Below are 27,445 nucleotides of genomic sequence, written 5' to 3' on the forward strand. Positions count from 1 at the left end.
TTGGCACATTCTTCTGTGATGGGTGTACCATCTTCAGCCTTCACTGGGAGGTCCTGGGAGACAACAACACACATTTTGTAATGAAGCACATTATTAGCAGTGCTTCTATGTACAGATGTAATCTGCTTTTAGCTTTGTTTGCCAACTGTTCAGTTGCTAAGATCAGCTAGCTAGCCAAGTAGCCTAGCGTTATTGTAGCCTACTCTCCATGGCATCATAGAAGATCAAGAAAATAACTAAGGTATATGTCATTGTCACAATGCACCATGTACACAAGCTGAACCTCATATTGCTTTTCTACTGACACACTTGAGAACATTTCTTGGTCAATAATATGTCAATCAGGGACAAAGGAAGAGGCATTTTTGGAGCAGAGCGTTTTCTGTCACCGTCACAGATAAGGGGAGAGTTGCGTACACTCTGACATGATGCTGTGGTGCTTTGTTGTGTCTTGTAACATGTGTGCATGCACACACATGTACCATATACCGGCTGTTGGTCACACGCTTAAGTTTATCTAACAAAACATGTTTTAATATGAATTCTCATGTTTAGCTTCTCAAATATGTACGATTTCATCTCATTCGCCTTTTGACTGGAAACTTAGAGGGAGAGAGAGAGAGACAGACAGACACACACACACACACACACACACACACACACACACACACACACACACACACAGAGCTAGTCCACTGCATCAGACATGCAGATAAACATAAACACACAACCATGCGGACCTTCTGCCAATGCTCTCTTGCCCCCTCCCCCAACCTCTCTCTCTTTCACTCCCTCTCTTTCTGTCTCTCTCTCTCATCTCTCTCTCTCTCAAACACACACTGTGCACTGAAAATCACAGCAGTATAGCTTAACATGCAGGGACAGAAACAGAAAGGCAGAGATGGGAGGAGAGGGAGAGGACAAGAGCAGTAATCGTCCCCAAATGCAGGAGAGAGGCAAATGAGAGAGAGAGAGAGAGAGAGAGGAAGGGAGGGAGAGAGCAGAGAGAGAGAGGAAGGGAGGGAGAGAGCAGAGAGAGGGAGAGGAGGGAGGGAGGGCAAATCGACTGAGGACAGCTACGCCATACGTGGAAGGAGGCTCTGACTAAGAGATGATGTGAGTGCCTATTCGAGAGAATCTCTCCTCTCTCCTCCTCTCTCCTCTCTCCTCTTCCTGTCTGTCCTCTCTCTCCTCTTCCTGTCTGTCCTCTCTCTCCTCTTCCTGTCTGTCCTCTCTCTCCTCTTCCTGTCTGTCCTCTCTCTCCTCTTCCTGTCTGTCCTCTCTCTCCTCTTCCTGTCTGTCCTCTCTCTCCTGTTCCTGTCTGTCCTCTCTCTCCTCTTCCTGTCTGTCCTCTCTCTCCTCTTCCTGTCTGTCCTCTCTCTCCTCTTCCTGTCTGTCCTCTCTCTCCTCTTCCTGTCTGTCCTCTCTCTCCTGTTCCTGTCTGTCCTCTCTCTCCTGTTCCTGTCTGTCCTCTCTCTCCTCTTCCTGTCTGTCCTCTCTCTCCTCTTCCTGTCTGCGTCGATGTGTCTCCTTCCCTCTCGTTCCCTTGCTCTACCCTCTCATTCATGCTTTGTTTACAGCGAATGTGAGGAGGGAGCGGGTGTGTGTGTGTGTGTGTGTGTGTGTGTGTGTGTGTGCAGGGTGGAGGCAGTGAGGGGGGAAAGGGGGTGGTGGTGGGGGGAGGTAGTTAAGTGTGATTTAAGGGCACCCGGGGTCAATAAAAACAGGAGAGGACAAAGGCAGAAGCTGCAGAAGGATCTGGCCAAAGTCACATTTAATAAGCAAATAAAGGAGTTCATGTGAGACCAAATCATAGGCTTGTATTGGCTGCATTTTGCCATTATGTTACATTATTAATCATGTCTTTAATCAGTATGTCACATTTCTAATGATACCTAGAGTATGTAATCATTTAAGCATCATATTACCACCCCCTCTGAATTAATTATTACAATATAACAGAGTCAAGGAAAATACTGTAAGGCTTGACTTAATCTCAAGCGCATCCATTTTTATGAATGGGAAATGATAACAGTGATGGATAGGCAGATACCATTCGTATGGACCATGAGAGGTGGAGGAGGGGACGGAGATACGGTGAGAGAGAGAGAGAGAGAGAGAGAGAGAGAGAGAGGGAGAGAGAGAGAGAGAGAGGATATGGTGTTGGTGTTGTGCATGAGTTTGCTTGTCTGTATGTATGTGTACATGATGGTGTGTGTGTGTGTGTGTGTGTGTGTCATTGTGTATTCTGTTTGTGCATAAAGCACCCTGCAAACAAACCCAATCACCCCTTACCCCTGCCCTCCTCTCTGTCTCTCTCTCTCTCTCTTAAAATTACCTCATTTCTCTCTCTCCTTTTTATGCCTAAGCCACCTATCCCCCTCCCTCTCCTCCTCTTCCTCCCTCTCCTCCTCTTCCTCCCTCTCTCCCTCTCTTTCTCTCTGTGTCGCAGTCACAGCGAACCATCTCCATCTCTCTCTCTCTCTCTCTCTCTCTCTCTCTCTCTCTCTGTCTCATTCCTTCCCTCTCCCTCTCTCTCTTTCTCTCTCTCTCTCTGTCTCAAGTATGAAGGGGTTGGGAGAGCGAGGCCCTCTCCCTCTCCTCTCCTCGGTCTCTCTCTCCTCCTCCTCTCCTCCTCTCTCGCGGCTGGCTGCTGTCTCGCTGGAAGACGGGAAGGAGAAGGAGCAGGAGCCGGAGGAGGAGAGGGAGGGGAGGCAATGGCGATGGGGGCATGCGGCGGCGAGGAGGATCTCTCCCTCTCCCTCTCCCTCTCTTCTTCCTGGCCGTCGCTAGGCCCGGTGAACAGGAGCGTCTGGTTCATTTACAGGTACACGCCGCAAGGCTTTTTATACCCCCCCCCCCCCCTCACCTAGCTCCCCCCTCTCCAGTTGCCGGGGGAGATGGGGACGGGGGGGAGGAGGGAGGTTTGCATGTGTGTGGACATCATGGATGGCGCGGCTGGATCGATTAGGTAGACGTAGAGATTGACTGGCGGGGGATGTGTTGCGATGCGTGCTGTGCTCGCAGATTGATGCCAGTGTGTCTGAATGTGCGTGTGTTGGTGCGCTTGTGTGCGTGAAGACGGAGGCGAGAGCCGCTGCTGCACAGCCCGCTTATATGAGCAGTGCAGCCGTTCTGTGTTTGGCTGTGCGAACGTGCCTCTGTTTCTCTCTCGCTTTTGAATCATGTCTCTCTCTCCTTTGAATCATTCTCTCTCAGTGTTGCTCGCTGCATTCACCGATGTGCACAATGTGTGTTTGTGTGTGTATGTGTGTGTGTGTGTGTGTGTGTGTGTGTGTGTGTGTGTGTGTGTGTGTGTGTGTGTTTGGTGCGTGCGCATGTGCGTCAGTGTGCAAGTGCGTGCCTGTGTGTGCATGGATGGCTTGTTTGCTGCTGTCCATCACAAACACATGGCACGCTGCGTGCTTGTGTTAGGCTATGTTGTTATAGTGTCTTGCGTACTGGTTTACCGTGTGCCTTTTTTTCTGTATGTGTTTACCTGTGTGTGTGTGTGTGTGTGTGTGTGTGTGTGTGTGTGAGAGAGAGAGAGAGAGAGAGAGAGAGAGAGAGATTGCTGGAGATAGAAAGAGGGGGAGAGAGACTACCCAGAGAATGGAAACCGTGCACAGTGAGGGAGTTTTAACGGTGCAGCATGCGTGACAAGTCGCAGCATCTTCCTGACACTGCTATGGAAGCCTGCTTGGCCAAACCTGCTTAATGCCTTAGTGTCTTTACCTGTGCAGCCTGAGGTGTGCTGTGTGTGGTGCTGATAGTCCAGTGACTGGCTGAGGGCGCTGGCCTGGGTGACTGAGTTTGGCTGAGTGACACTGAGTGACACAATGTTGCTCACAGTCTGTTTTAGTTGAATGTGCTGATTACTGCTATGTATGGGACTCTGATGTCACACACACACACACACACACACACACACACATGGATACGATGAGTAGCATAAGAAGCAGACAGACACAGACCGATATGAACCGTCAGCCTTTCCAGTGACCAGTTTATCACTGGGACACTGAAGCTTCTTGTTGTGTGTCCTTGTGGAAAGTTGCCATGCTCCGTTCGTTCACACTGCGAACGGCTTGGCTGATGCATCGCCCTCTTCTGTCTGATTGGAGGCGTTGCAATAACCTGGCGAGGCAGTTGGATTCGCGTGAGATCGTGATCACACGACAAATCCTTCTTGCCACGCTGCAAACAAACCATCTGGCAGCATCAGGTTAGAGGTGCAAGAGATTCAAGATTCAAGATTTTTATTGTCACTCCATGGTACAAGTATCACGTGTGAAATTATTGTGCTGTGGACTCCGTTTACAACATAGTACAAATATAACAGGGCATATGAGTGCAAAAACAACAAGAGACACGACAAGCAATAAGGCAGTATAGTGATAAGACAAGTCAGAGACAGTGGCATATTCACTGCACATAGGTGCACATGTCATGTGCATACTTTAGTCGTGCTTAAACATTTTAAATTCGACGTATTTGACATACAGGTGCAAATAGCATATTCCTTATTAAACATACAATTAAACTCGGCGTTTTAAATTCGGCGTATTTGACATACAGGTGCAAATAGCATATTCCTTATTAAACATACAATTAAACATTAGACATACGTAATGGTAGCAGCTACAGTACGGTACAGTACGGCTACTACACTATTTGTGTATGTTAAGGAGTCTCGTGGCCTGCGGGAAGAAACTGTTCCTCAAGCGATTTGTGCGTGCTTTTGGAACCCTGTATCTTCTCCCTGAGGGTAACAGGGAGAACAGGCTGTTGTGGGGATGGTTTGTGTCTTTGATGATCTTCAGGGACCTCCTGAGGCACCGCTGTTTATACAGTACATGCAGTTCTGGCAACTCACATCCTGTTACGTGCTGGGCCGCGCGTCTCACTCTCCGTAGCGCCCTGCGGTCCATGGTGGTACAGTTCCCCGTACCAGGTGGTGAAGCAGCCAGTCAGCAGGCTTTCAATGGTGCCTCTGTAGAAGTCCGTAAGGATTTCTGGCCTTAGCCCAAATTTCTTCAGGCGCCTGAGTCCGTGTATTCGCTGTTGGGCCTTTTTGACAACAGTGGCGGTGTGGCCGCCACTCCACTCCAGAGACTGATTGCATCTGTGGAGAGAGGTGTGCAGCTACAAAGTTTTGAACGGGCGGTTGTGTATTTCTCTCTACTTTGGTGTTGCATTCTACTTGACACTTTCATAATGTTACATCGTTTTGATGAGTAGCAAGTGAACAAATGCTATTTAGGAAGCATTCATATCAATTAAATGGGTAGGGAAACAAGGAATCAGATCTTTTCTCAGCCCACAATTGGCCAAGAAATGAATGGACTTCTGTTGACTTGTTGAGTGCGTTTTTCACAGTGTGTAACACCAACAGAGCAGGGGTAGAGGGTAAAAAACGGGAATTTACTCTGTGTGTGTGTGTGTGTGTGTGTGTGTGTGTGTGTGTGTGTGTGCAGCTCACAGCATCTGATGTAGCACCTTTTTGCTAGCTTGGATTTTAGCGGAATGAGTTGGTGTGTGAGAGCAAGCATCTGTCACCACTGATGTTTGGTTGGATTGAACCGAGAACCCCCCCCCCCACACACACACACACACACACACACACACACATACACCACACACATGCATGCACACCCCGAATTATGCTATACACAACATTACACCCACTAATTTATAGTCCCACTACCATAGCCCACTACTTATTGCTACCTTGATATTTTGTGTGTGTGTGTGTGTGTGTGTGTGTGTGTTTGTTCATTCAGTCTGTCAGTCAGTCACGCTGGGCAGTAGAGATGGATAGATGAAAAAGAAGAGGAGAGAAACAAGCAGAGACAGAGAGATGTGAAGAGAGCCTAAAGAGAGAGTCATGGACTGAGTCAAAAGGATCGGGGGGGGGGGGGGGTGGTTGGGGGGGAGCGATTGGAAAATAGTGTGTGTGATTATCAGTTTTTAGGAAAAGAGAGGGAGGTCATTGTAGACCAGGAGTGGGCAATTATTTTCCATATGAGATATATTTGCCATATGAGAAACCCAGATTTGTTGCCGCGGGCCAAAAAAATATTGTCTTGCCGTAACCTCTAATTTTATCACTAGATTAAATGATAGAAAACATACTGTGCACTTATTCTTCAGCATTTATTATATTTGAAAATCACTGCAAACAGCCAGAGGAGTGGAGTAGGGGACAGAGGAGTGAAGTAGGGGACAGAGGAGTGAAGTAGGGGACAGAGGAGTGGAGTACGGGACAGAGGAGTGGAGTAGTAGGTGACAGAGGAGTGGAGTAGGGGACAGAGGAGTGGAGTAGGGGACAGAGGAGTGGAGTAGGGGACAGAGGAGTGGAGTAGTAAGGGACAGAGGAGTGGAGTAGGGGACATAGGAGTGGAGTAGGGGACAGAGGAGTGGAGTAGTAGGGGACAGAGGAGTGGAGTAGGGGACAGAGGAGTGGAGTAGGGGACAGAGGAGTGGAGTAGGGGACAGAGGAGTGGAGTAGGGGACAGAGGAGTGGAGTAGTAAGGGACAGAGGAGTGGAGTAGGGGACAGAGGAGTGGAGTAGGGGACAGAGGAGTGGAGTAGGGGACAGAGGAGTGGAGTAGGGGACAGAGGAGTGGAGTAGGGGACAGAGGAGTGGAGTAGGGGACAGAGGAGTGGAGTAGGGGACAGAGGAGTGGAGTAGGGGACAGAGGAGTGGAGTAGGGGACAGAGGAGTGGAGTAGGGGACAGAGGAGTGGAGTGGGGGATGGAGAATGAAAAATGAAGGAAAGCCAGCGATGGGAGAAAAGAAGCGGAATGAACAGATGGAGTGGGCTGGGACTATTTTGGTGTGCGGTGGGATTACCAGCATGTGGTTACAGTATGTTACAGCTGACACAGTACATATATATACCTCTGACTCATAGACTGACTGACTGACTGACTGACTGACTGACTGGTTGGTCCTTCCATTCATAAAAAAGCTTAAGCCTCTTAAGCTGGGCACACACAACTAAATAGTGTGGCATTCACAAGATTATTTTTGTCTTTGTCTTTTTGCGACACAGTTGAACTTGACAACAGATAAACACTGTGAGTGCGAACACACACTCAATGATGACTTGATGGGATCACACATCTGATCTGATCTGAGTCCTAATGCTACTACATGCAACCAAAACAAACATGGAGGTGTTGCATTTTTCTTTATACACTTCAGGTAATTTTGGAATTGTCAACTCACTGACTTGCCAATCTGAGTTCAGATTTGAGTTGCTGACCAGCTCACACTATGGGATCATGTCAAGTCTTGTCCAGATTCGTGCTGGGGGGGGGGGGGGGGGGGGATAAAAAAAAATCATAAATAGATTGTCCCAATTGGATGAGGGGGCAAGATACTAAAGTCCTGAATCCTCACACACTACAAGCTCAGCTGTATGACCACTGCAAACTGAAAATCAGTTATGGTGACAGATTGTGGCATACTTGGCTTTGAAAGTGGTGTAGTGTGTTCTTAACCTAACAGAGCCACATGTAGACCGTGAGTGTGTGTTCTTAACCTAACAGAGCCACAGGTAGACCGTGAGTGTGTGTTCTTAACCTAACAGAGCCACAGGTAGACCGTGAGTGTGTGTTCTTAACCTAACAGAGCCACAGGTAGACCGTGAGTGTGTGTTCTTAACCTAACAGAGCCACAGGTAGACTGTGAGTGTGTGTTCTTAACCTAACAGAGCCACAGGTAGACCGTGAGTGTGTGTTCTTAACCTAACAGAGCCACAGGTAGACCGTGAGTGTGTGTTCTTAACCTAACAGAGCCACATGTAGACCGTGAGTGTGTGTTCTTAACCTAACAGAGCCACAGGTAGACTGTGAGTGTGTGTTCTTAACCTAACAGAGCCACATGTAGACCGTGAGTGTGTGTTCTTAACCTAACAGAGCCACATGTAGACCGTGAGTGTGTGTTCTTAACCTAACAGAGCCACAGGTAGACCGTGAGTGTGTGTTCTTAACCTAACAGAGCCACAGGTAGACCATGAGTGTGTGTTCTTAACCTAACAGAGCCACAGGTAGACTGTGAGTGTGTGTTCTTAACCTAACAGAGCCACAGGTAGACCGTGAGTGTGTGTTCTTAACCTAACAGAGCCACAGGTAGACCGTGAGTGTGTGTTCTTAACCTAACAGAGCCACAGGTAGACCATGAGTGTGTGTTCTTAACCTAACAGAGCCACAGGTAGACCGTGAGTGTGTGTTCTTAACCTAACAGAGCCACAGGTAGACCGTGAGTGTGTGTTCTTAACCTAACAGAGCCACATGTAGACCGTGAGTGTGTGTTCTTAACCTAACAGAGCCACAGGTAGACCGTGAGTGTGTGTTCTTAACCTAACAGAGCCACATGTAGACCGTGAGTGTGTGTTCTTAACCTAACAGAGCCACAGGTAGACTGTGAGTGTGTGTTCTTAACCTAACAGAGCCACAGGTAGACCGTGAGTGTGTGTTCTTAACCTAACAGAGCCACATGTAGACCGTGAGTGTGTGTTCTTAACCTAACAGAGCCACAGGTAGACTGTGAGTGTGTGTTCTTAACCTAACAGAGCCACAGGTAGACCGTGAGTGTGTGTTCTTAACCTAACAGAGCCACATGTAGACCGTGAGTGTGTGTTCTTAACCTAACAGAGCCACAGGTAGACCGTGAGTGTGTGTTCTTAACCTAACAGAGCCACATGTAGACCGTGAGTGTGTGTTCTTAACCTAACAGAGCCACATGTAGACCGTGAGTGTGTGTTCTTAACCTAACAGAGCCACATGTAGACCGTGAGTGTGTGTTCTTAACCTAACAGAGCCACATGTAGACTGTGAGTGTGTGTTCTTAACCTAACAGAGCCACATGTAGACCGTGAGTGTGTGTTCTTAACCTAACAGAGCCACATGTAGACCGTGAGTGTGTGTTCTTAACCTAACAGAGCCACAGGTAGACCGTGAGTGTGTGTTCTTAACCTAACAGAGCCACAGGTAGACCATGAGTGTGTGTTCTTAACCTAACAGAGCCACAGGTAGACTGTGAGTGTGTGTTCTTAACCTAACAGAGCCACAGGTAGACCATGAGTGTGTGTTCTTAACCTAACAGAGCCACAGGTAGACTGTGAGTGTGTGTTCTTAACCTAACAGAGCCACAGGTAGACTGTGAGTGTGTGTTCTTAACCTAACAGAGCCACAGGTAGACCATGAGTGTGTGTTCTTAACCTAACAGAGCCACAGGTAGACCGTGAGTGTGTGTTCTTAACCTAACAGAGCCACAGGTAGACCATGAGTGTGTGTTCTTAACCTAACAGAGCCACAGGTAGACCGTGAGTGTGTGTTCTTAACCTAACAGAGCCACAGGTAGACCGTGAGTGTGTGTTCTTAACCTAACAGAGCCACATGTAGACCGTGAGTGTGTGTTCTTAACCTAACAGAGCCACAGGTAGACTGTGAGTGTGTGTTCTTAACCTAACAGAGCCACAGGTAGACCGTGAGTGTGTGTTCTTAACCTAACAGAGCCACAGGTAGACTGTGAGTGTGTGTTCTTAACCTAACAGAGCCACATGTAGACCGTGAGTGTGTGTTCTTAACCTAACAGAGCCACATGTAGACCGTGAGTGTGTGTTCTTAACCTAACAGAGCCACAGGTAGACCGTGAGTGTGTGTTCTTAACCTAACAGAGCCACAGGTAGACTGTGAGTGTGTGTTCTTAACCTAACAGAGCCACATGTAGACCGTGAGTGTGTGTTCTTAACCTAACAGAGCCACATGTAGACCGTGAGTGTGTGTTCTTAACCTAACAGAGCCACATGTAGACCGTGAGTGTGTGTTCTTAACCTAACAGAGCCACAGGTAGACTGTGAGTGTGTGTTCTTAACCTAACAGAGCCACAGGTAGACTGTGAGTGTGTGATCTTAACCTAACAGAGCCACAGGTAGACCGTGAGTGTGTGTTCTTAACCTAACAGAGCCACAGGTAGACTGTGAGTGTGTGTTGCTGAGAGACTGACTCGTGGACAGGAGGGGATAAAATGACCCCATCAATGTAAAGACCTGTTAAGTGCCTGAACAGTCACTCGCTAACTCACTGACTGACCGCAGGACATTACTGAATGAATCATTGCTTTCTCTGTTCATGGCTTGCACACAGAGCAGTGTCACTCCCACTCACTAGGGCTGGGTATCATTTAAAAAAATTCCGATACCAGACAGTACCAATACCAGTACTAGTACCCAGTGATACTGATACCAATAGAGTACTTCTACTTTGATACTTTTTTCCAGACACCAGAGAGATGGATAGATGAAGAAAAGAGCACCCCTGCAGGTGCCCTAATGGAGCCGCATTTTTGGATTAGGTAATTAGGGGCAATTAAACGGGCACAAATGGCTATTTAGGCCGTGTGTCCATATAGCTTCTTTTCCTAAGCTCCAGCGTCTTTTTTCAGTTGTTTCCAACGAGGAGAGAGCGTATGTCGCTTTGAAAAAGGTGCGTAAACGGCGTTTACGTGCGTTTAGCCTCCACTACAGCCCTGGTTGTAATCAGCTGCTGAAGTGAACTATGAAAACCCCATGCCAACTCTGTGAGCGATGCCTGACAAAATGCCCAGACACACAGGGACGGATATTCTGCTAGTAGTCATCTTAAAAATGTGTGTGCTTATGGATGAAAGAATCCACCAAATTGCATGTAGTTCCGATGTCAGTCCTACCATAATAGTGCTATCATTTACACTATAATAGTTTAGATTTATCAGAGACAATTGAGTTGTTAATGTTGCAGTCTCCCAACTTCATACCATCATGTTTGCTCAAACTCCAACACAGTGTGCACCACTTGGGAAAATAATTTCCTACAATCCATGCTGTTCTTTATTGAACAGTATCTAATTAATACAATTAAGCAAAATCAGACAATTTTACTTAATGAATCTTCACACCTTAGCTGTGAATTTTCACCTGGCAGGATCTTCACATGAAGACAGATGCCTCACATGTTAACAGCGTGGTGTTACTTGCAACCCCAGAGGGAAGAGGCCGGGAAGGAGCATTTTAGTGTTTTAAGACAAGTGGACTTCAAAGGCCATGCATTAGTGTTTATAACAACATAAGTGACAGATGAGAAGATAAAGATGTATTTATTGTCGGTCTACTGTACATGAAAAGTTATGATCACTTCAGTGGAGATGAGAGAACAGATGTGAATTTTAACGTTGATGTAAGGAGTCTCCTTATATATATGGGCCTTCTCCCTCATTACAGTGGAGTCCTTCTCCTCTGGTTCTACCTATGTGGGACTGGACAAAACATGGCATTTGTCTTTGGCCTCCACATGTGAAGGATCCTTCTTCTCCTCGGTAGATGACTGATCGTGTGCACATGCACACTTTGCTCTCTGGTGTAGACCAACACAAGCAAGTTTGCCTGCGTCCAGTTCTAGCTGTTGCTGAGGCAACAAGCAGCACCATCATATATAGCATCTCTTACTGAGGTTCTGCTAGAGCTTGCTGTCAAACATACAGTACAGTGGAGCAGAGCAAAACACCATTTTAACTCACTCAGCCACTGTAGGGACTGCAGCTCAAATTACCAGTAGTAGCTCGGGTTCGACCAAAAAGGGTTTTTGAAGGCCACTATTTTGGGATTGAAGCTGCCAATGACCAATATTTTGTGCAGACATTCGATATCTTTACATTTGACCTCTAAAAAAATCTAAATAATACAAAAACAAAAGAAAACAAACATGCAAAACAAAACTATACAAAAACATGTTCATGCACATTCACTGTGGAATCAAGATTCAAGATTCAATATTTATTTGCCATGTCAACAAGTTGATTGGGATTTGTCTTAGTGAGCTCACATACAAAGTACATAAAGTCATGCATTCACACAATACAAAACAACAATGTGAAGAGCATGATTTGACAATACTGCATCGTAATCAGACAACCAATGTAGTATTATCAGTTAAACAATAAGTACGGTATGTAATCAAACAAACTGCATCATCTCCAGTGGGCGACTGACCTGGATCCAATTTGTAATAAATGGCAAACATCGACCTGATATATCAACAAACCAGAATATTGGTCTAACCCAGGGGTTCCCAAACTTGAGGATGCCACGGCCCACTTTGAAATCTGAAAATCTTCCGGGGCCCACCCAACCCTTTAATCACTACTCTGATCTGATGAGACTAAAAGATGATGTATTTCCCTATAGCGTTATATTTTTTATTTCATTAACAGAGCATGTGAACTTGGGCATAAGGCTAATTAATAATCCATCCACATACAAAAACATTTCTGCAAAATATCCAAAAGCAGATTGTAGGAGTGCAGCAAATACTGTAGTTCCTCGAATGGCCACTTGAGGCAGGCTGCACAGGCGAGTCAGTCCCATAGACCCCCACATGTTAAAATGCCCATCCTTACACCATAAATAAACATGTTTACAGCCTGGTTAAAAAACAAAAGAAAATGGTTTTGGTCTGTGTAGCTAATTTCACCTTTTATGACAATTGTACTGGGGGTGAAATCTTATAGGCTATAACTCGCCCGTTTGTAGATGATAGAAAAGACTATTATGTATTGGGCCTGATTGACAGGTGGCCTGTGCAGTGATCGTCCAATCATGGACCAATAGCAGGCGGAGCTGTGGCTCTGTGGGAAACCCCTGCTCTCTCGCGCTCTCATGCTGTCTCGTGCGAGCTGTGTGAAAATCAAGATGGCAGCGGCCAAAATGCCAAACGGAGTCCGCAAACCAATGGGTGACATCACACACACACTCTGACCATCTCTTTTTACTGTCAATGGATGCTGCCAGCGGGGGGCGAAGCAGTAGGGTGAGGTGAGACCAGGTAAATGTGTTTATTTAAGCTTTGTCTCTGTCCCTCTCAAAGCTTGATTTGAGCAGCTCTTGATCTGAACCCCGCGGGTTAAGGCGCCCTCCTGCTGCAGCGGGTGAATACAAATGTGCAAGGCTGTAGATGTAGGCCTCTCTTACCCTGCTGTGTGTGTGTGTGTGTGTGTGTGTGTGTGTGTGTGTGTGTGTGTGTGTGTGTGTGTGTGTGTGTGTGTGTGTGTGTGTGTGTGTGTGTGTCTGTCTCTCTCTCTGTCCTCCTCTTCTGTCTTTTCTATCTCTAGTTGTCTCTAACTCTCCCTCTCTCTCTCTGTGTTTCCTCTGTAGTGACTATATAATCAAGGAGAAGACAGTGCTTCTGCAGAAGAAAGACAGCGAGGGTTTTGGCTTTGTGCTGAGAGGGGCCAAGGGTAAGTTAACATGAAATAAACACACACTCTCTCTCTCTCTCTCTCTCTCTCTCTCTCTCTCTCTCTCTCTCTCTCTCTCTCTCTCTCTCTCTCACACACACCACTTTGTAAACACATTAGTTTATTACATTATGGTTAACGTGGCCTCTCTCTGCGTCTCCAGCTCAGACTCCCATCGAAGAGTTCACTCCCACCCCGGCCTTCCCTGCCCTGCAGTACCTGGAGTCTGTGGACGAGGGGGGCGTGGCCTGGAGAGCCGGTCTCAGGATGGGCGACTTCCTGATAGAGGTGCTGCCACAACTTAGCAGTCCATTACGGGGTTGGAAGTAGGGGTCAGGCATTACGTGTCCTCACAGTCTGAAATCACTGGCACAATTACAAATAGCCCAAAGCATCTAAATACAACTGAGGAAAGACAATACAAATCTGTCTCTGTCCCTCTCTCACCTTCTCTCTTTTTCTCTGTCTCTTTTCTCTCTCCCTCCCTCCCTCCCTCTCTCTCCCTCCATCTCTGTGTCTCTCGCCCAGGTGAATGGTCAGAACGTGGTGAAGGTTGGTCACCGGCAGGTGGTCAACATGATCCGGCAAGGTGGCAACAGCCTCATGGTCAAGGTGGTGATGGTAACCCGCAACCCCGACATGGAGGAGGGCTCCAGGAAGAAAAGTAAGAGGCGAACGAGGATTGTTGGTGGTTAAAACTGCCAAAATGTAACACTTAAAGTGTAAATCAAGAAGACTTTCATACATAAAGTTAGCCTGGGTAAACCCATCCCCCACGTGACCTGCTCTCAGGCTTACCCTGCTCTCAGTCACTAGTAGTAGTGACTGAGAGCAGGTCTGAGAGCAGGTCACGTGGAGGCTGGGTTTACCCAGGCTAACATAAAGTGAGTAAAGAATTTGTATCAAATAGTGCAAAGATTTGAGAGCACAGACCTCAAAGTTATACCATGAGAACAAATGATGGGATAAATCCATATTCTTCTATGTTTTGTATTCGTGTGTTATTGCAGTTTTTACTCACTCCATGTACAATTCTTCTGGTTTTGCACATTATGGATTAAAATTGCATAACAGAATCTGGACACTATCAAGGAAATAGGAGAATCTCCAAACAGAGAATTAAGAAGAACATAAACTGAGAAGTGCAACACACAAGATATAACAAAGATATAGTTATACCATCAACAGTTTGTTCTCATACAGTATTATGGAAATGTTATTTTTTATGTTTTACAAAATACAATCATCAATTTGTTGTCATGATGTTTTTGGTCTCTATGTTTTCTTTCTCTTTTATCCCATTTATGGGTCAAATTCTTAATTTTTCACATCATATGTGATCACCAACAAGCAAATGTCCAGCCACAGGCTTGTGTTGCTAAAAAGAAGATTTAACTATCTTATTAACCATCACAAGCTGTATGTTTGGATAATCTGCTTTTTGTCCTGATTATGTGCAGATTCCATTCTCTCTCCCCGGTAGATTAACGTTCATTCATTTGGAATTTACAAACCAGTAGTTAAGCATCATATGGACCAGCTCAGAGGGACATTATCGCATGACCACTGTTGTCTCCCTCCCCTCCAGTCCCCCAGCAGAGTAAGAGGCTGAGCACTCCGGCCATCGCCCTGCGCTCCAAATCCATGACTTCCGAGCTGGAGGAGATGGGTAAGAAATGGGGTCAGATGAAGATTCTTATGGGCTGTTCTGTTCTGTTATGGAGTGGCAAAGAGGAAGACTAGACAGAGCAGCTCAGACTCATAGGGGGAAGCAGTCAAAGAAAGTAGAGTCCTTTGAAGAAGAAGAGGGAGAGGGGGAAAGGTGGCTATAGAATGAGGTGATGAGGAGTGAGAGAAACAGTGTGAAACGGGAGTGTTAGGGGTTGCTAAAGATACTGGAGGTGTGAAGGGGAGTTGAGTTGGGGCTAAATATAGAGAGAAAGAAAGTGGGGAGGTAGAGAGAGAGAGAGAGAGACAGAGAGAGATAGCGGTTAGGTAGAGAGTCGGAGGGTGAGCAGGGACTACAGGAGCAGAAGACAGCAGGGGATGGATGAGAGTCTCAATGCATTTCACTGTTCTTTCAGAGGTTCCACACTGTCACTTCCAGCACTCCCACTACAGGTAACCCCACCCAGAAAAAGTGTCCCCACCCGGCACTCACCCTCTGCTCGCTCTGTCCCCTTACCCCCCCCTGCACCCCCACTGCTCCCCAGCCAGCCTACAGCTTGAACCCTGATGCCCACAGACCAGTGTACCAGCCCTCAGTTCAAGACACACACACACACACACACACACACACACACACACACACACACACACACACACACCCAGCAAGTGTCTGTTGCCAAGGTAACTGGAGGGCGGGGGGGCTGTGAGGGGCACCTGAGAGGAAGAAGAGAGGAAGAAGAGTTTTCATTCAGCCTCATTTTCGTTGCAAATTGTCTGCTTTCAAAATATTAGCATCAAATTGCAGGATTTGGCCTTCTGTTGCCGGCATCTTCCCCTAAAAAACATCTACAGATTATTTAGGTTGGTGCGTAATTTGTAAATGATGAGGTCCCGGAACACCAGGGTCGGTGTTCCTGCCAGTCGGTCTGGAGTAAACAGGTTCCAGAACACATCAAGACAACAAGCGCATTGGAGGCACGCTGGGGCTCATTACAGCCATATAGCTTACTGTAGAATGAACAGCCTAAACATTACGAAATGACTGACTACATGGTCTTAGAGCACCAACTGCTGGGGACCTATAACATTTTTTGATGATTGCATAGGCTAGCATGACATTAGCATTAGCTAATTAGACATTCGACATTGGCATAACAATGAGTTTTTACAAACGTAAAGATATAACTGCATTGCGCACAATATAAAAATGCCCACATATGCCGGTAGGCTACTATGAGACATCCTAATCATAGCCTACATAAACACATCAAGGGAACTGCAGTGGCTTCAGCCATTTACAGTACCAGACAAATTCTGGCTGGATTAGTTATGCATCAATATTCAATATGAATACTTTATGATACATGATCTATTTTGAAAGTAGGAAAAGATGTCAGCCAATGATGCAACAACAGCACTAAAACGTGCCATGGTCGTGGCATAATGCCGGGGTCCACGCAAATAGGTACCACAATGCAGGTTGTCCAAAACTGCAAAGAGGTAACGCTTTAGAATACAGCCCGCAACTTACAGGGTAAGTACAGGGTAACAAAGTCTGTACTTACTGTAAGTACAGGGTAACAAAGTCACAAAATCTGTACAGGGTAACAAAACATAGTAACTACAGTGTAACTACATGGGCGCGGTGAATTCACATCTTGTACCCTGTACTTACTCTGTACGTACAGATTTGGTACCCTAGCACAGATTTGTTGTACGATTTTGTTACCCTAAGTACAGATTTTGTTACCCTGGCTGTACTTACCATGTAAGTACAGATTTTGTTGATTCTGTTTTACAGATTTTGTTACCCTGGCTGTACTTACCATGTAAGTACAGATTTTGTTACCCCTGTAAATCGACAATAGCGAGCACACTCAAGAATAAAGTTCAACTTAGGTGCAGGGCCAAGGCAAAATATGGAAAAAGGAAAAAGGCCAGCACTCTAGAATGTCCTTTTAAAGTTTAATGTACGCTGATCAACGCTGATGAAGACTGTTAGCTGAAACGCGTTCGTTGTGTCTGCTCCTTGTACATTAAACTCTAAAATGACATTCTAGTGTGTTGTACCCTGTACTTACCCTGTAAGTACAGATTCTCTTACTCTGTACTTACCCTGTAAGTTGCAGACTGTATTCTACCCGCGAAGATCCTGTTGAAATAGCACTGATTTAGACGAAATTACACCCAAGCCAAAGCTATTGTTAACACCCACGGCAAAGATTTACGTTTTTGTGATGAGTAATTTTTGAGAAAAAAGACTTGTTCGAGGTCTGTTGCTGTGGTAACAGCGTGAGCATGGCTCTGCTCACACTGCCTCTGTGTGAGCCAAAATGGGAGGAGCAGAGTGCATGGCGAGGGTCAACGCCCACATCTGCAGACCTGAATGTAGACCAGCTCTTTACATTCCACCTTGTTATTTTGGAAACACTGGCGGTCTTTGGCGGTCACTATGGCTGCCGCTGCTGTCTAGATCATGTCCAGTGAACAGCTGGTGATTTATGAGCAGATGACACATGTGGTGCTGGGAGGGGAAGCTGTGGGTCTCCCTGAGCTGGTCCCAGATCAGCACTCCGGACCTCCCTGCTACTTGTCCTTACAAACACTGACTGACACCCCCACACCCCCAATTCAATGCCCCGCCCTGTTAGCTAAAATATGACGCGGGCTAATCTGAGTGTAGAGATCAGCCCTTTGCTCCGGCCCCCCTCATCTCCTCCCCTCACCTGCCCTCAGCACAGCATGAGCACCCAGTCCAAAACACAGGTATTATCAGTTCCCTGAAACCCCCACCCACCCCTACCACCACCTGCAAACCAGATGACCCCACACAGCTACCAGAATAGATCTGTATTATCTCATACAATAGCACCAGTAATATGTATTGACTGAGCAAATGAAGGTGCTACATGAAGCATTTTGACAACAATACATCATTACCACATGAATTCTAAGACATTTGTGTTATTACTGTAAACAAATGAGACTAGTAGCAGGGAAGAGTTGCTTCTACAATGCGTTTGACATTGTGTGACACTGTTGGATTTGGCGGGAAATCTGCTGGATTTCTTCATGGCACAGAACAGGAAGAGGATGCTGTTCTTCAAGTGCAAACAGAGCAAGTAGCAGCAAACTGAGTAGGGCTCTTTGCAAGAGGAAGCACGGGGCTTATGGAAATGTGGTCTTACTATAATTTTAAGAAGCACTGCCACTAACAATACCACTGGCGTATAGAGGCTACCGATCATCTTAACCATGGTCTTATTTTGTTTACAGTATTAATACCAAGGTATCACAATTAATTTGGCATGATATATTGATGTGTAAGAATACTGCATTGCAGCCCTTTAATAAGCAAGATAAACAGAACTAAATCTTTATCCTAGATTTGATCCTTTTTAATGACTTCAGTTTGACTATGTAGAGTGCATATTAAATATCTTAACTAGGTGCCCAAGTTGCAGTGAGACATAAGTTTGGTCCTCTCTGCCTGCGCCTCCTTGCGAGTCAAGGTGAGAGGAGATGGTGTGATGAAGCCATGTCAGCCCCTGCCATATGCTTATTCTAATGCATTAGAATTCATTTAGCTGTGACGCCTATTAAACCATCTCACCTCTGTGAATGGTGCAGTGTCCCAGTTCAGCTGGAAGTCACACTGCGAGATAACAAGGGCATTCAAATGGAAATCTTCCTGCAACGGACCCGAATCCTTGTTTTTCACAGCGCTATTTCAAGCAGGTGTTGATTAAATATGTTCGACACAATCTCATCCATAATAAAGCCTTATTTTTAGATCTACCTCATGTAGAATCACAACCCTTTCATACTCAATTTAACCACCGGACATGATTCAATTAAATGCTCAATAATAAATAAAAATGGCAGAAAACCCTATCCCGAGTCTACACACACCAATGGGTGCATACACTGAATGGTCACCTTTAATCCCTCCTGTGTACTTGGGGTCCAGTGTTTTAACTCCCTAACTCTGTCTTTCCTCTGTCCTCTCCTCTATCTTCACCTTAACGCTGGCTGGATCTTAACACCGTAACAGTGGAGAGAGGTGGGCGTCATCTTCAGGCTAATATTCCACGTGTGTGTCTGTGACTGTGTGTGCATATATGTTAAGAGTGAGCGAAAGCAAGCGGCCTGTGTGTGCGTGCGCGGCGTATTTACCGTAACATAACATAATTGTGCATGCCCCGGCTGTCTTGAGTTGACGTGTGGGTGTGCTGTACCTTCTCCTACATCTTAGACAGAGAAGCTTGGCGAGGTGACTCAGTTTGTTAGGCCCCGGGGAATATATGATTAGTATTCACTGTAACAACGCTATCGCACTTTCACTCCTGCCAAAACTTAAGTCTCCTTTTGTCCTCTTTCCAGCTGCTACCCCTTGGAAAAAGAAATCAGGTATGCTCTGCTGCACTCTCGCTTCACGCACTGTGTTTGTGTCCGTCCAAAATGCACTCCTACTTCGGCCACTCACTGGCTTTATTCTGCGTTTCTTTCCTTTAGAATTCGAGTCTTCCCAAGTTACAGAGAAGAAGAGGACAGTCTATCAGATGGCTTTGAGTAAGCCAGCTCATGTTGTTGTGTGTTCTGTTGTTTTTGGGTATGTTCTGCCCCTGTCAGTGGGTGATGATCCTGAACCTCTTCCCCTCTTTTCTCACCCACCTTCGTCAACTCTGTCGCTTTCACTCATCTTTTCCTGCATTTTGTTCTTGCTGTCCATTCTCCTTTTGCATTGCCTTGTCTCTCTCTCTCTCTCCCTCTCTCTCTCTCTCTCTCTCTCTCCCTAAGATAAACTTGATGAAATTCTTGCAGCAGCTCAGCAGACAATCAGCACCAACGAGGGGCCAGGGGGGCGGGGTCAAGTGGCAAAAAGAGACAGGGGACGAAGTTTCTACGGCAACGAGGTGTGTGTCATCCACTATCATCCCTGAAATATATGTGTGTGTGTTCACTGGTGACTGTCAGCTGACTGGTGACTGAGGAATGGTTGACTAGTATGATTGGGTTCTAAATAGACCCTTTTCACGGTGGCCATTTTGTGTCGAAAAGGCAGGGTAAACACAGGTGCAAGCAGAACACTAGTGAGCGTTTCCAACTTCCAATTATGGAAGTTGGAAACTCTCATTAGTGTTCTGCTTGCACCTGTGTTGGTCCTGCCTTTTCGACACAAAATGGCCACTGTGAAAAGGGTCTATTGGATACAGCAAAATTGGGTTGGAATAGGACGCTGGAGTCACCAACATTAACCTCTCTTCTCCCTTTGGTATTGTTTGGTATAAAGCATGCTGTGTGCACAGTTTACTGACGTTACCTATATGATTTCTGGGTAATACAATTTCAAATTGTTACCTTTTGCTGCCATTTGGAGCTGCCAAAGTGCAGTTTCCTCTCTCTCTCTCTCTCTCTCTCTCTCTCTCTCTCCCTCTCTCTCTCTCTCTCTCTCTCTCTATATATATATATATATATATATATGTATATGTACAGTATATGTATATATATATACATATATATGCTATACATACCAAACAATTTTATTTTTTTAAATAAAAAACAGAAATATGATAAATGGCCACGCCTCCACATTGAGGTAGCCTACACTCAAACCCACCCACAAGTAGGATTCATTTCCAAAACTCCAACTTCTCAAATAAATTCTCCCCACGCTCATATGACCGAATCCCTTTTTCTGCACAAATAGCATCAATATGGCTTACCGGTATTTGCATTTCAAACTGTATTATTAGTTTGTCTTTTCGTTTCCTCTGTTTCATTTCCAACTGCCGCTCCTTTTCGCCAGCCGAACTACACGGATCAGTCGGGGATGGGGATGATGTCGTCGGGGCCGGGCCTCGGCTATGACCGTAGCCAGTACGCCTCGGGCCACGCCCCTCACCACGGTATGCAGCGGCAGAGGTCCATCGGTGAGGCTGTCTGTTTTCCGTCTGCCCCTCCGTGCGCCTGTCTGTCTGTCCTCTAGACCAGTAGCGCTCCACTGTGCCGAACTGTCTGTCTGTTGCCAACAATGTCTGTCCGAGTCCGCAGAGCACCGTACTTTGTATTGTATTTGTAGCTCACCGTATACCTGTTTAGAGTTACCTGTGTTGTACTGTCTAGATAAGAATTTGTCTGTCTTATACTCACCCTACTACTATTTGTTATATCCAAATACATCATTATCTCCTTGCCTGACTCTGCTGGCTTAACTTCTGGTTTGCTGCTTACTAAGGCTTTGCTTACTCACTGTTCTCACATCAACTAAACAAAAGCTGTTGTGTGACGCTGTTCAACTGCCGAGTGTTTGTGGACCTGTTCGATAAAGTACTAACAGACTGACATACTAACAGACAGGATTGAGGACAGACTGGCTGGTAGGTAGATGGGCAGGCAGATTTAGACAGACACTCTCAGATATCACCCTCAACTTTTTTTCCTTGCTGCACCCTCTTCTCCAAAACAACTTTCCCCCGTTCCCTCATCCACCTTTCTCTACTCCCTCTGTATCCCTGTCTGCCTTTCCTTCAGACCCTTCTTTGCCTTTTTCATCCCTGTCTGTTTTCTTCCCGTGTGTGAACGCTGTACTATAGGGACGACTGAGGAGGAGAAGGCGTTCCTGCATCCTCCGGCTGTGAAGTTTGCCCGCAGTCTGTCGGTCCCCGGCCCGGAGGAAATCCCCCCTCCACCCACCACCGCTCCGCCAGACCCTCCGTTCTCCTCCGCCCCTCCGCTGGGCTGGAGAGGCAAGTCGTCCCAGCAGCCCTCTGTCTCTGTGTCCCAGTCCACCTCCACCTCTGCGCACTACCAGCTCTACTCGCAGTCTGTGCACTTCACCCACGGGGGCAGGGAGAGGGCGGGGGGTCCCAGCACCGGCCCCGGGGGCGGGGGAGTGGACCCGTATGCACACGCAGCCGCCCACACCCCTCTCAGCAGGACGGCCTCTCGGAAGGTCAGCTACCCGGGGGAGCCTGTTGGAGCTGGTGCAGCGGCTGGTGGAGGGGGCAAGCCTGCGGGTCTGAGGAGAGGCTACAGCACCGCCGTCTCCCCCTCCAGCATCGCCACAGTAATGCCCCAGCAACAACAGACTGCCCAGAGCCTGCCACAGCGGGGAGACCGCAGCGCAGCTGGGGCCGGAGTAGGGCTTCCTAAACTAGGGGCCCGGAGAGGTAAGACCCCATTGTTGAAGCAGTCCAAGGTGGAGGACCTGCGTGCGGGCCAGGGGACACTGGGGGGCAAGGGGGCGGTGGAGAAGAGCTCCATCCCCATTCCCACGATCATTGTGAAGGCGCCGTCTACCAGCAGCGGCAGCGGTCGCAGCAGCCAGGGCAGCAGTGTGGAGGCCGACCCTCCTCCCTCGGGGGAGACAGATGGAGTCAAAACGCCTCACGCACCTCCTCCCTCTACTGCGGCTCCACAGCCCCCTGCCCCACCCTCCACCCCTGCCCCTCCGCCACCGTGCTTGCCTTCTATCCGAGCCCAGGAGAACCTGGACTATACCAGCCAGTTCGGGGCCGCCATCGTTGGTGCAGCCCGCCGAGACAGAGAACGCTTCCATGAAGCCCGGAGAAGGAGTGCCTCCTTTTTCATGTCTACGGATGAAGATGGGGCTCTCGTGGGAGCTGGAGGAGTGAGTGGTGGAGGAGCAACAAGGACTCAGATCTCACAGCAACAGCTCAGTAGCCAGCCTGAAAGCTCTTCCGGACGGCTGAGGCCGTCCAAGTCCATCGATGAGGGCATGTTCTCTGGGGACACCTTCATCCACCACACCCGCAGTATGCCTCCAGCCTTCGGCCTGCCTGAGTACTCCTCGCACGCCGCGGACTATCAGCCCAAGTCGGTGCCTGCTGAGTTCTATGCAGCAGCAGGCAGGCAGGCATCGCCCTCTGCCACCACCACCTTCATCCACCCTCTAACAGGGAAAGTGCTGGACCCCACGTCGCCGCTGGGCCTGGCCTTGGCTGCCAGGGAACGTGCTCTGAAGGATGACGGGCGGTTGAGGAGGGGAACTGAGCACCAGTTCACCCGCCAAATGTCCAGTGTGGCGCCGGTGTCGTCTGCTGCCCAGTCCTCCAGCTCCTCCTACCTGGTCACCTCCTCCTCTCTGGCTGCCACCACGCCCAGTGTTGGCCGCCCGCCCTCACCCAGAATCCTCAGAGGGGCTGGGGGTGTGTGGGGTGAGGACGGCAGTGGAGGAGAGAGGGAGCGGGAAGGAGGAGGGGCCCGAGAGGGGCTGAGAGTTCGCTTCTCTGAGGACCAAACGGTCCACACGCACCATTACCAGGCCCCGGCCTATCAGCCAACCTACAAGGAGAGGGAACGGGAGAGGTCGAGAGACCGAGAGAGGGAGAAGTCGAGAGACAGGGAGAGGGAGAGGTCGAGAGACAGGGAGAGGGACAAAGAGAGAGAGGGGTACAGAGAGGGGTACAGAGTAGGGAGAGCGGAACAGGCTGCAGCTCTTGCAGCGGCTGCTGACAGCGCTGCTCAGCAAGCGGCCCAAACACCTCCGCAGCCTCGGAGGCCCTCTTTCCTCAAGATGGAAAGTGAAGCCGGTTCCTACCTCCTGTCCCTCACCCCTCCCTCTACTCCAGCCACCAGTACCCAACAGGGGGGAAGTGGTACTGGGAGCACTGGGAGTGGCTTGATGGTGCTCCCTCCCCCCGCCCCCTCAATCGACGCGGACGACGAGTTTGTCTTTGCGGAGCCTCTCCCCCCTCCCTTAGAGTTTGCTAACAGCTTTGACAGGGGAAACGGGGGAATGTCAGGGTATCAACGCGGGATGATCGCCAACCACAGCCTGAACCGCCAACAGCAGCACCCACCGCCTCCACCTCCTCCCCCTCCACCGCCTCCACCCCCCCAAAAAGAACCTTTTATAGGCGGGTTTCCTGCTCACCAGCCCCTGCCCTCGCCCCAGGCAGGGGACTCCACCGCTTCCAGCCTGACGTCTTATGACAGTGAGGTGGCTAACTTGACCCAGTCTGCTCACTCCCCCTCCCAAACGTCGCCCAACCCTATGGCCCCTCCCTCGCCCTCCACCCTCCAGCCCACCGGACCCCCGCCTCCCCCATCGGTCTCGCCACCGCCTCCGCCCGGCTCTTTTCACAGACCTTTCTCCATGTCCCACCCCCACCACCTGTACAACAGCACGCACACCCCCGGACGCTCCTCCCCGACACCTCCCCCTCACACCGTTGCACCTCCTCCAGCCTACCGCGGGCCCCCCATGCCCTCATCCGCCGCTGCCACCTCTGCTCCACACAGGGGCACCGCCTCCCTCACCACGACCGCTAGCTGTGCCACCGCAACCACCACTGCTGCCACCACCACAAGCACCTCCGCTCAGCTCCAACAGGAGCGAACGCACGCCACACACACCACGCACGCTGCCTCATCCGCCGCCGTCACAAGCAGCCGCAGGATGGGGGAGCACCACCGTCCTCCCCCCGCTGCCAAGACAGGACTGTCCCAGGAATCGGTGGTGGACTCTGGGATCGAAGAGCTGGACAGTCGCAGCAGCAGCGACCACCACCTGGACAGCATCCTGGCTCTGAGCGGAGCCGGGGTCAGAGAGCGGCTGGACCGAGGGGAGAGGGGAGTCAGCGGGAGCGGAGGGGGAGGTGGGACGGGGGAGACGGAGAGGGGAGGAGATTTACTAGAGTCTTACATTAGCTACCTGGACGGACAAACTTTTGAGATGCAGAATGCCACTGCGGCAACCTCCACCTACCCAAAATCCAACAGGTTCAGAGAGGGAGGTCGCGCCGGAGATCTACGCAGACAGATCAGCACTGCCCCCGCCTCCTTCCACTCCCACCGACGGCGGGAAGAGCCGGAAGAGGAGGACATCGATGAGAGAGACGCGGAGGACGAGAGCCAGGATGGCTATGGGATGAGGGACGCACAGAATTTGGGGCGTCCCACGTCACCGTACTTTGATCGCCCACGCACCCCTGAGATGAAGCCTCTGTGGGGCGAGGGTGGTGAAGGACAGTCCGGGACATTTCTGGAGGGGAGGAAGATTTACCCCCCTGCCTCCAGTATGAAACCCAGCATCATCAATGAACTGAACAGCAAACTGCAGCAAAGAGGCAAGGACACCTGGAGCAGCCAGAGATCGCTGGGCAGACACAGGTATGTCTCCGTACAGCTTTTGACTTTGTGTTTTTCAGTGGCACAGCATGGGCGGGGTCTATTGTTGATCCTGTGCATGTCCATGTAGATAGTTGTCATTCTACTCTATGTTCATGCTAGATTGACCTGTAAACACATCGATGTGCCACCTCTAATTTATCTACTTGTCGTGACTGATGTTGAAGCCTTCTGTGATGAACAGTACTGTCTGGTTGTCTTGTGTAAGTGTTCTGTCTATGCTGTGTAAAACCTTTCCTTTTTTATGTCCCTGGCTTTTTTCCATGTGTCTCTCTCAGAAGCAGAAACAGGTAATAGAGCTACTTCCACACACTCCCTTCTTCGTCTCACTTCCTGTCAGGATGAACATAAAACTTTGACACCGGGTTGAATTTACAGCTTGTTGTGTGACAGTAGAGAAGCAGAGGAAACCATGTTTAACTCGGCACATCTCTAAGAGTGTTGATTTATGCAGACTCTCTGTCTGCTGCTATGATCAATTTAACAGTATAAAATCACTTTAATCTAGTGGTGTTCAGAAATAGCTGGTAAATGAGTATGGAGTGTTTTATTGCCATCTCCCTCGAGGTGTGTGCATGTATTTCATCCTTCTTTCTGCTGTAGAACTCCTTTTTCTCCTTTTCTCCATCCACAGGTTTTCGGAAGACTCAGCCGGGGCTCTAAGCCCCCCCTCAGTTCGCTCCCAGTCTCCCTCCCCGGTCACGTTGTCCCAGCCAGCGCTGTCCCCGTCCCCCACCCCTGCCTCCCAGTACCCCAACTGGGCTCGCACCCCGTCCCCTCAGCCACCGTCTGCCAATCAGCCACCACGTTCGCATTCCCCTCTGTCCCCAACATATTCCCCTTATCCCATCTCCCCGAAACACAGACCTGTCTACCGGACCAAAGCCCTGGAGTTCCAGTTCATTCCCAGTCGGGAGTCCCGCAAGGCAGAGTCCCACATCCTCCAGCGGAGGCGAGCGCCCAGCCCCCTCATCTCTCCATCAGAGAGGGTCAAAGTGGGCCCACCACGCCCCTCCTCCCTCCCACTCCTCCCCACCTCGCCCCTGTACAGTGCCATGTATGACCTCCGAGGCTCCATCACCCCTCCGTCGCCCGGACACCCCCTGGGAGACCCCTACTTTTCACCCTCCCCTCCCCTGTTCGCCCCCTCGGGTGCGCCTCCTTCGAACTCCAACTTGATGGTTTCTCGCTCCCTCTCACCAACTCACTTCCTGTCCGGGACGTCTTCCCCGCCCCTGCACCCACTCCCTCCGCCCCCCTGCCTGAGTTACCCCCACCTCCCACCCCCCTCACCTACCAAGCCCTTTGCCTCCAAGCCGCTGCCCTATTGGACAAAGTATGACGTGGCCGACTGGCTGGGATACCTGAACCTGGGCGAGCACAGGGAGCGTTTCCTGGACAACGAGATTGATGGCACCCACCTACCCTCCCTCACCAAGGAAGACTACCTGGACCTGGGGGTGACACGTGTGGGGCACCGCATGAATATCGAACGTGCCCTGAGGAGAGTGATGGACAGGTAGGCCTGGGGACACACTGCACCACTTTTTAGGCTGATTATAGCCATGATTTGGCCGTCACAACCATTGAGTTATAATATGAATGGAGAGAGCGTCCCTATCTCCTCCCTGTATGTTCTTTTGAAGCCAAAATCCGGCCAGATCACTGAACCAGAGTCTGCGCAGTAGCGCCTTTGATGGAGAACCTCTGAGAGCTCCCCGCCCCTCTGAACTTTCTTATGTAGAGCTGCTGTTTCTAGAATGCGCACAGTGCGTTGTGTATTTATACACAGTCTAGCTCTGTAAATATAACACTTTAAGTTGTAATATTTTTTGTCTCGCCAAAAGTAACCAGGAAGAGTCCCACTATGAGATCAGTTTATCAAAATGACGCCTGTACGAAAATCTGATTTTGGTTGTCGGAGATCTCTCCTCCGGGCTGCTGTGCTCTCAGCCCGGACCGGAAGTGGAGGCTCCTCTCGGCCTCACTGGGGAAATTATCCGATCCACTGCTGTGTTGATTAAGCTAGCCTAATGTTTCCGTGGCATTTTGATTAACTTTATGATTTAATTCCTTTTGGAGCAAATGTTGGTTTTACAAATCTAACCTTGACGCTTTACGCTACGTTGTTTACTGGTATAGTGTGGGTAGGGCAGCCTGCTGTAACGTTCCATTTAATATAGCTCAGTGGTAACGTTAGCCTAGCTGCCTAGTCTCGTCTCTGTTAACTACCGTATATCCTTACAACAGCTAAGAAAGGAGCTTGTGAAGAACGAACAGCCCCACAGTCAAAGCATTTCTCTGAGATATCCATATAAAAATGTTTGTTGCTTTAATACC

At 48.8% G+C, this 27,445-nt stretch overlaps 1 protein-coding gene across 1 annotated transcript in view; it reads left to right on the forward strand.

The window, feature by feature from the left end:
- The window catches only part of shank1 (SH3 and multiple ankyrin repeat domains 1), a gene marked incomplete at both ends in the record, with an annotated part of 66,380 nt that overhangs the window by 36,310 nt on the left and 2,625 nt on the right, over positions 1 to 27,445 (forward strand). The window contains 11 exons of the mRNA XM_083648554.1: positions 13,200 to 13,282; positions 13,446 to 13,570; positions 13,811 to 13,946; positions 14,871 to 14,951; positions 19,334 to 19,360; positions 19,466 to 19,522; positions 19,751 to 19,866; positions 20,760 to 20,883; positions 21,547 to 25,087; positions 25,384 to 25,395; positions 25,740 to 26,624. Coding sequence (XP_083504680.1) covers positions 13,200 to 13,282; positions 13,446 to 13,570; positions 13,811 to 13,946; positions 14,871 to 14,951; positions 19,334 to 19,360; positions 19,466 to 19,522; positions 19,751 to 19,866; positions 20,760 to 20,883; positions 21,547 to 25,087; positions 25,384 to 25,395; positions 25,740 to 26,624 — 5,187 coding nt within the window. The remainder of the gene's footprint in view (positions 1 to 13,199; positions 13,283 to 13,445; positions 13,571 to 13,810; positions 13,947 to 14,870; positions 14,952 to 19,333; positions 19,361 to 19,465; positions 19,523 to 19,750; positions 19,867 to 20,759; positions 20,884 to 21,546; positions 25,088 to 25,383; positions 25,396 to 25,739; positions 26,625 to 27,445) is intronic.

The sequence above is a fragment of the Poromitra crassiceps genome, assembly GCF_964638095.1.
Source record: "Poromitra crassiceps genome assembly, chromosome: 13".
NCBI classification, from domain to species: domain Eukaryota; kingdom Metazoa; phylum Chordata; class Actinopteri; order Beryciformes; family Melamphaidae; genus Poromitra; species Poromitra crassiceps.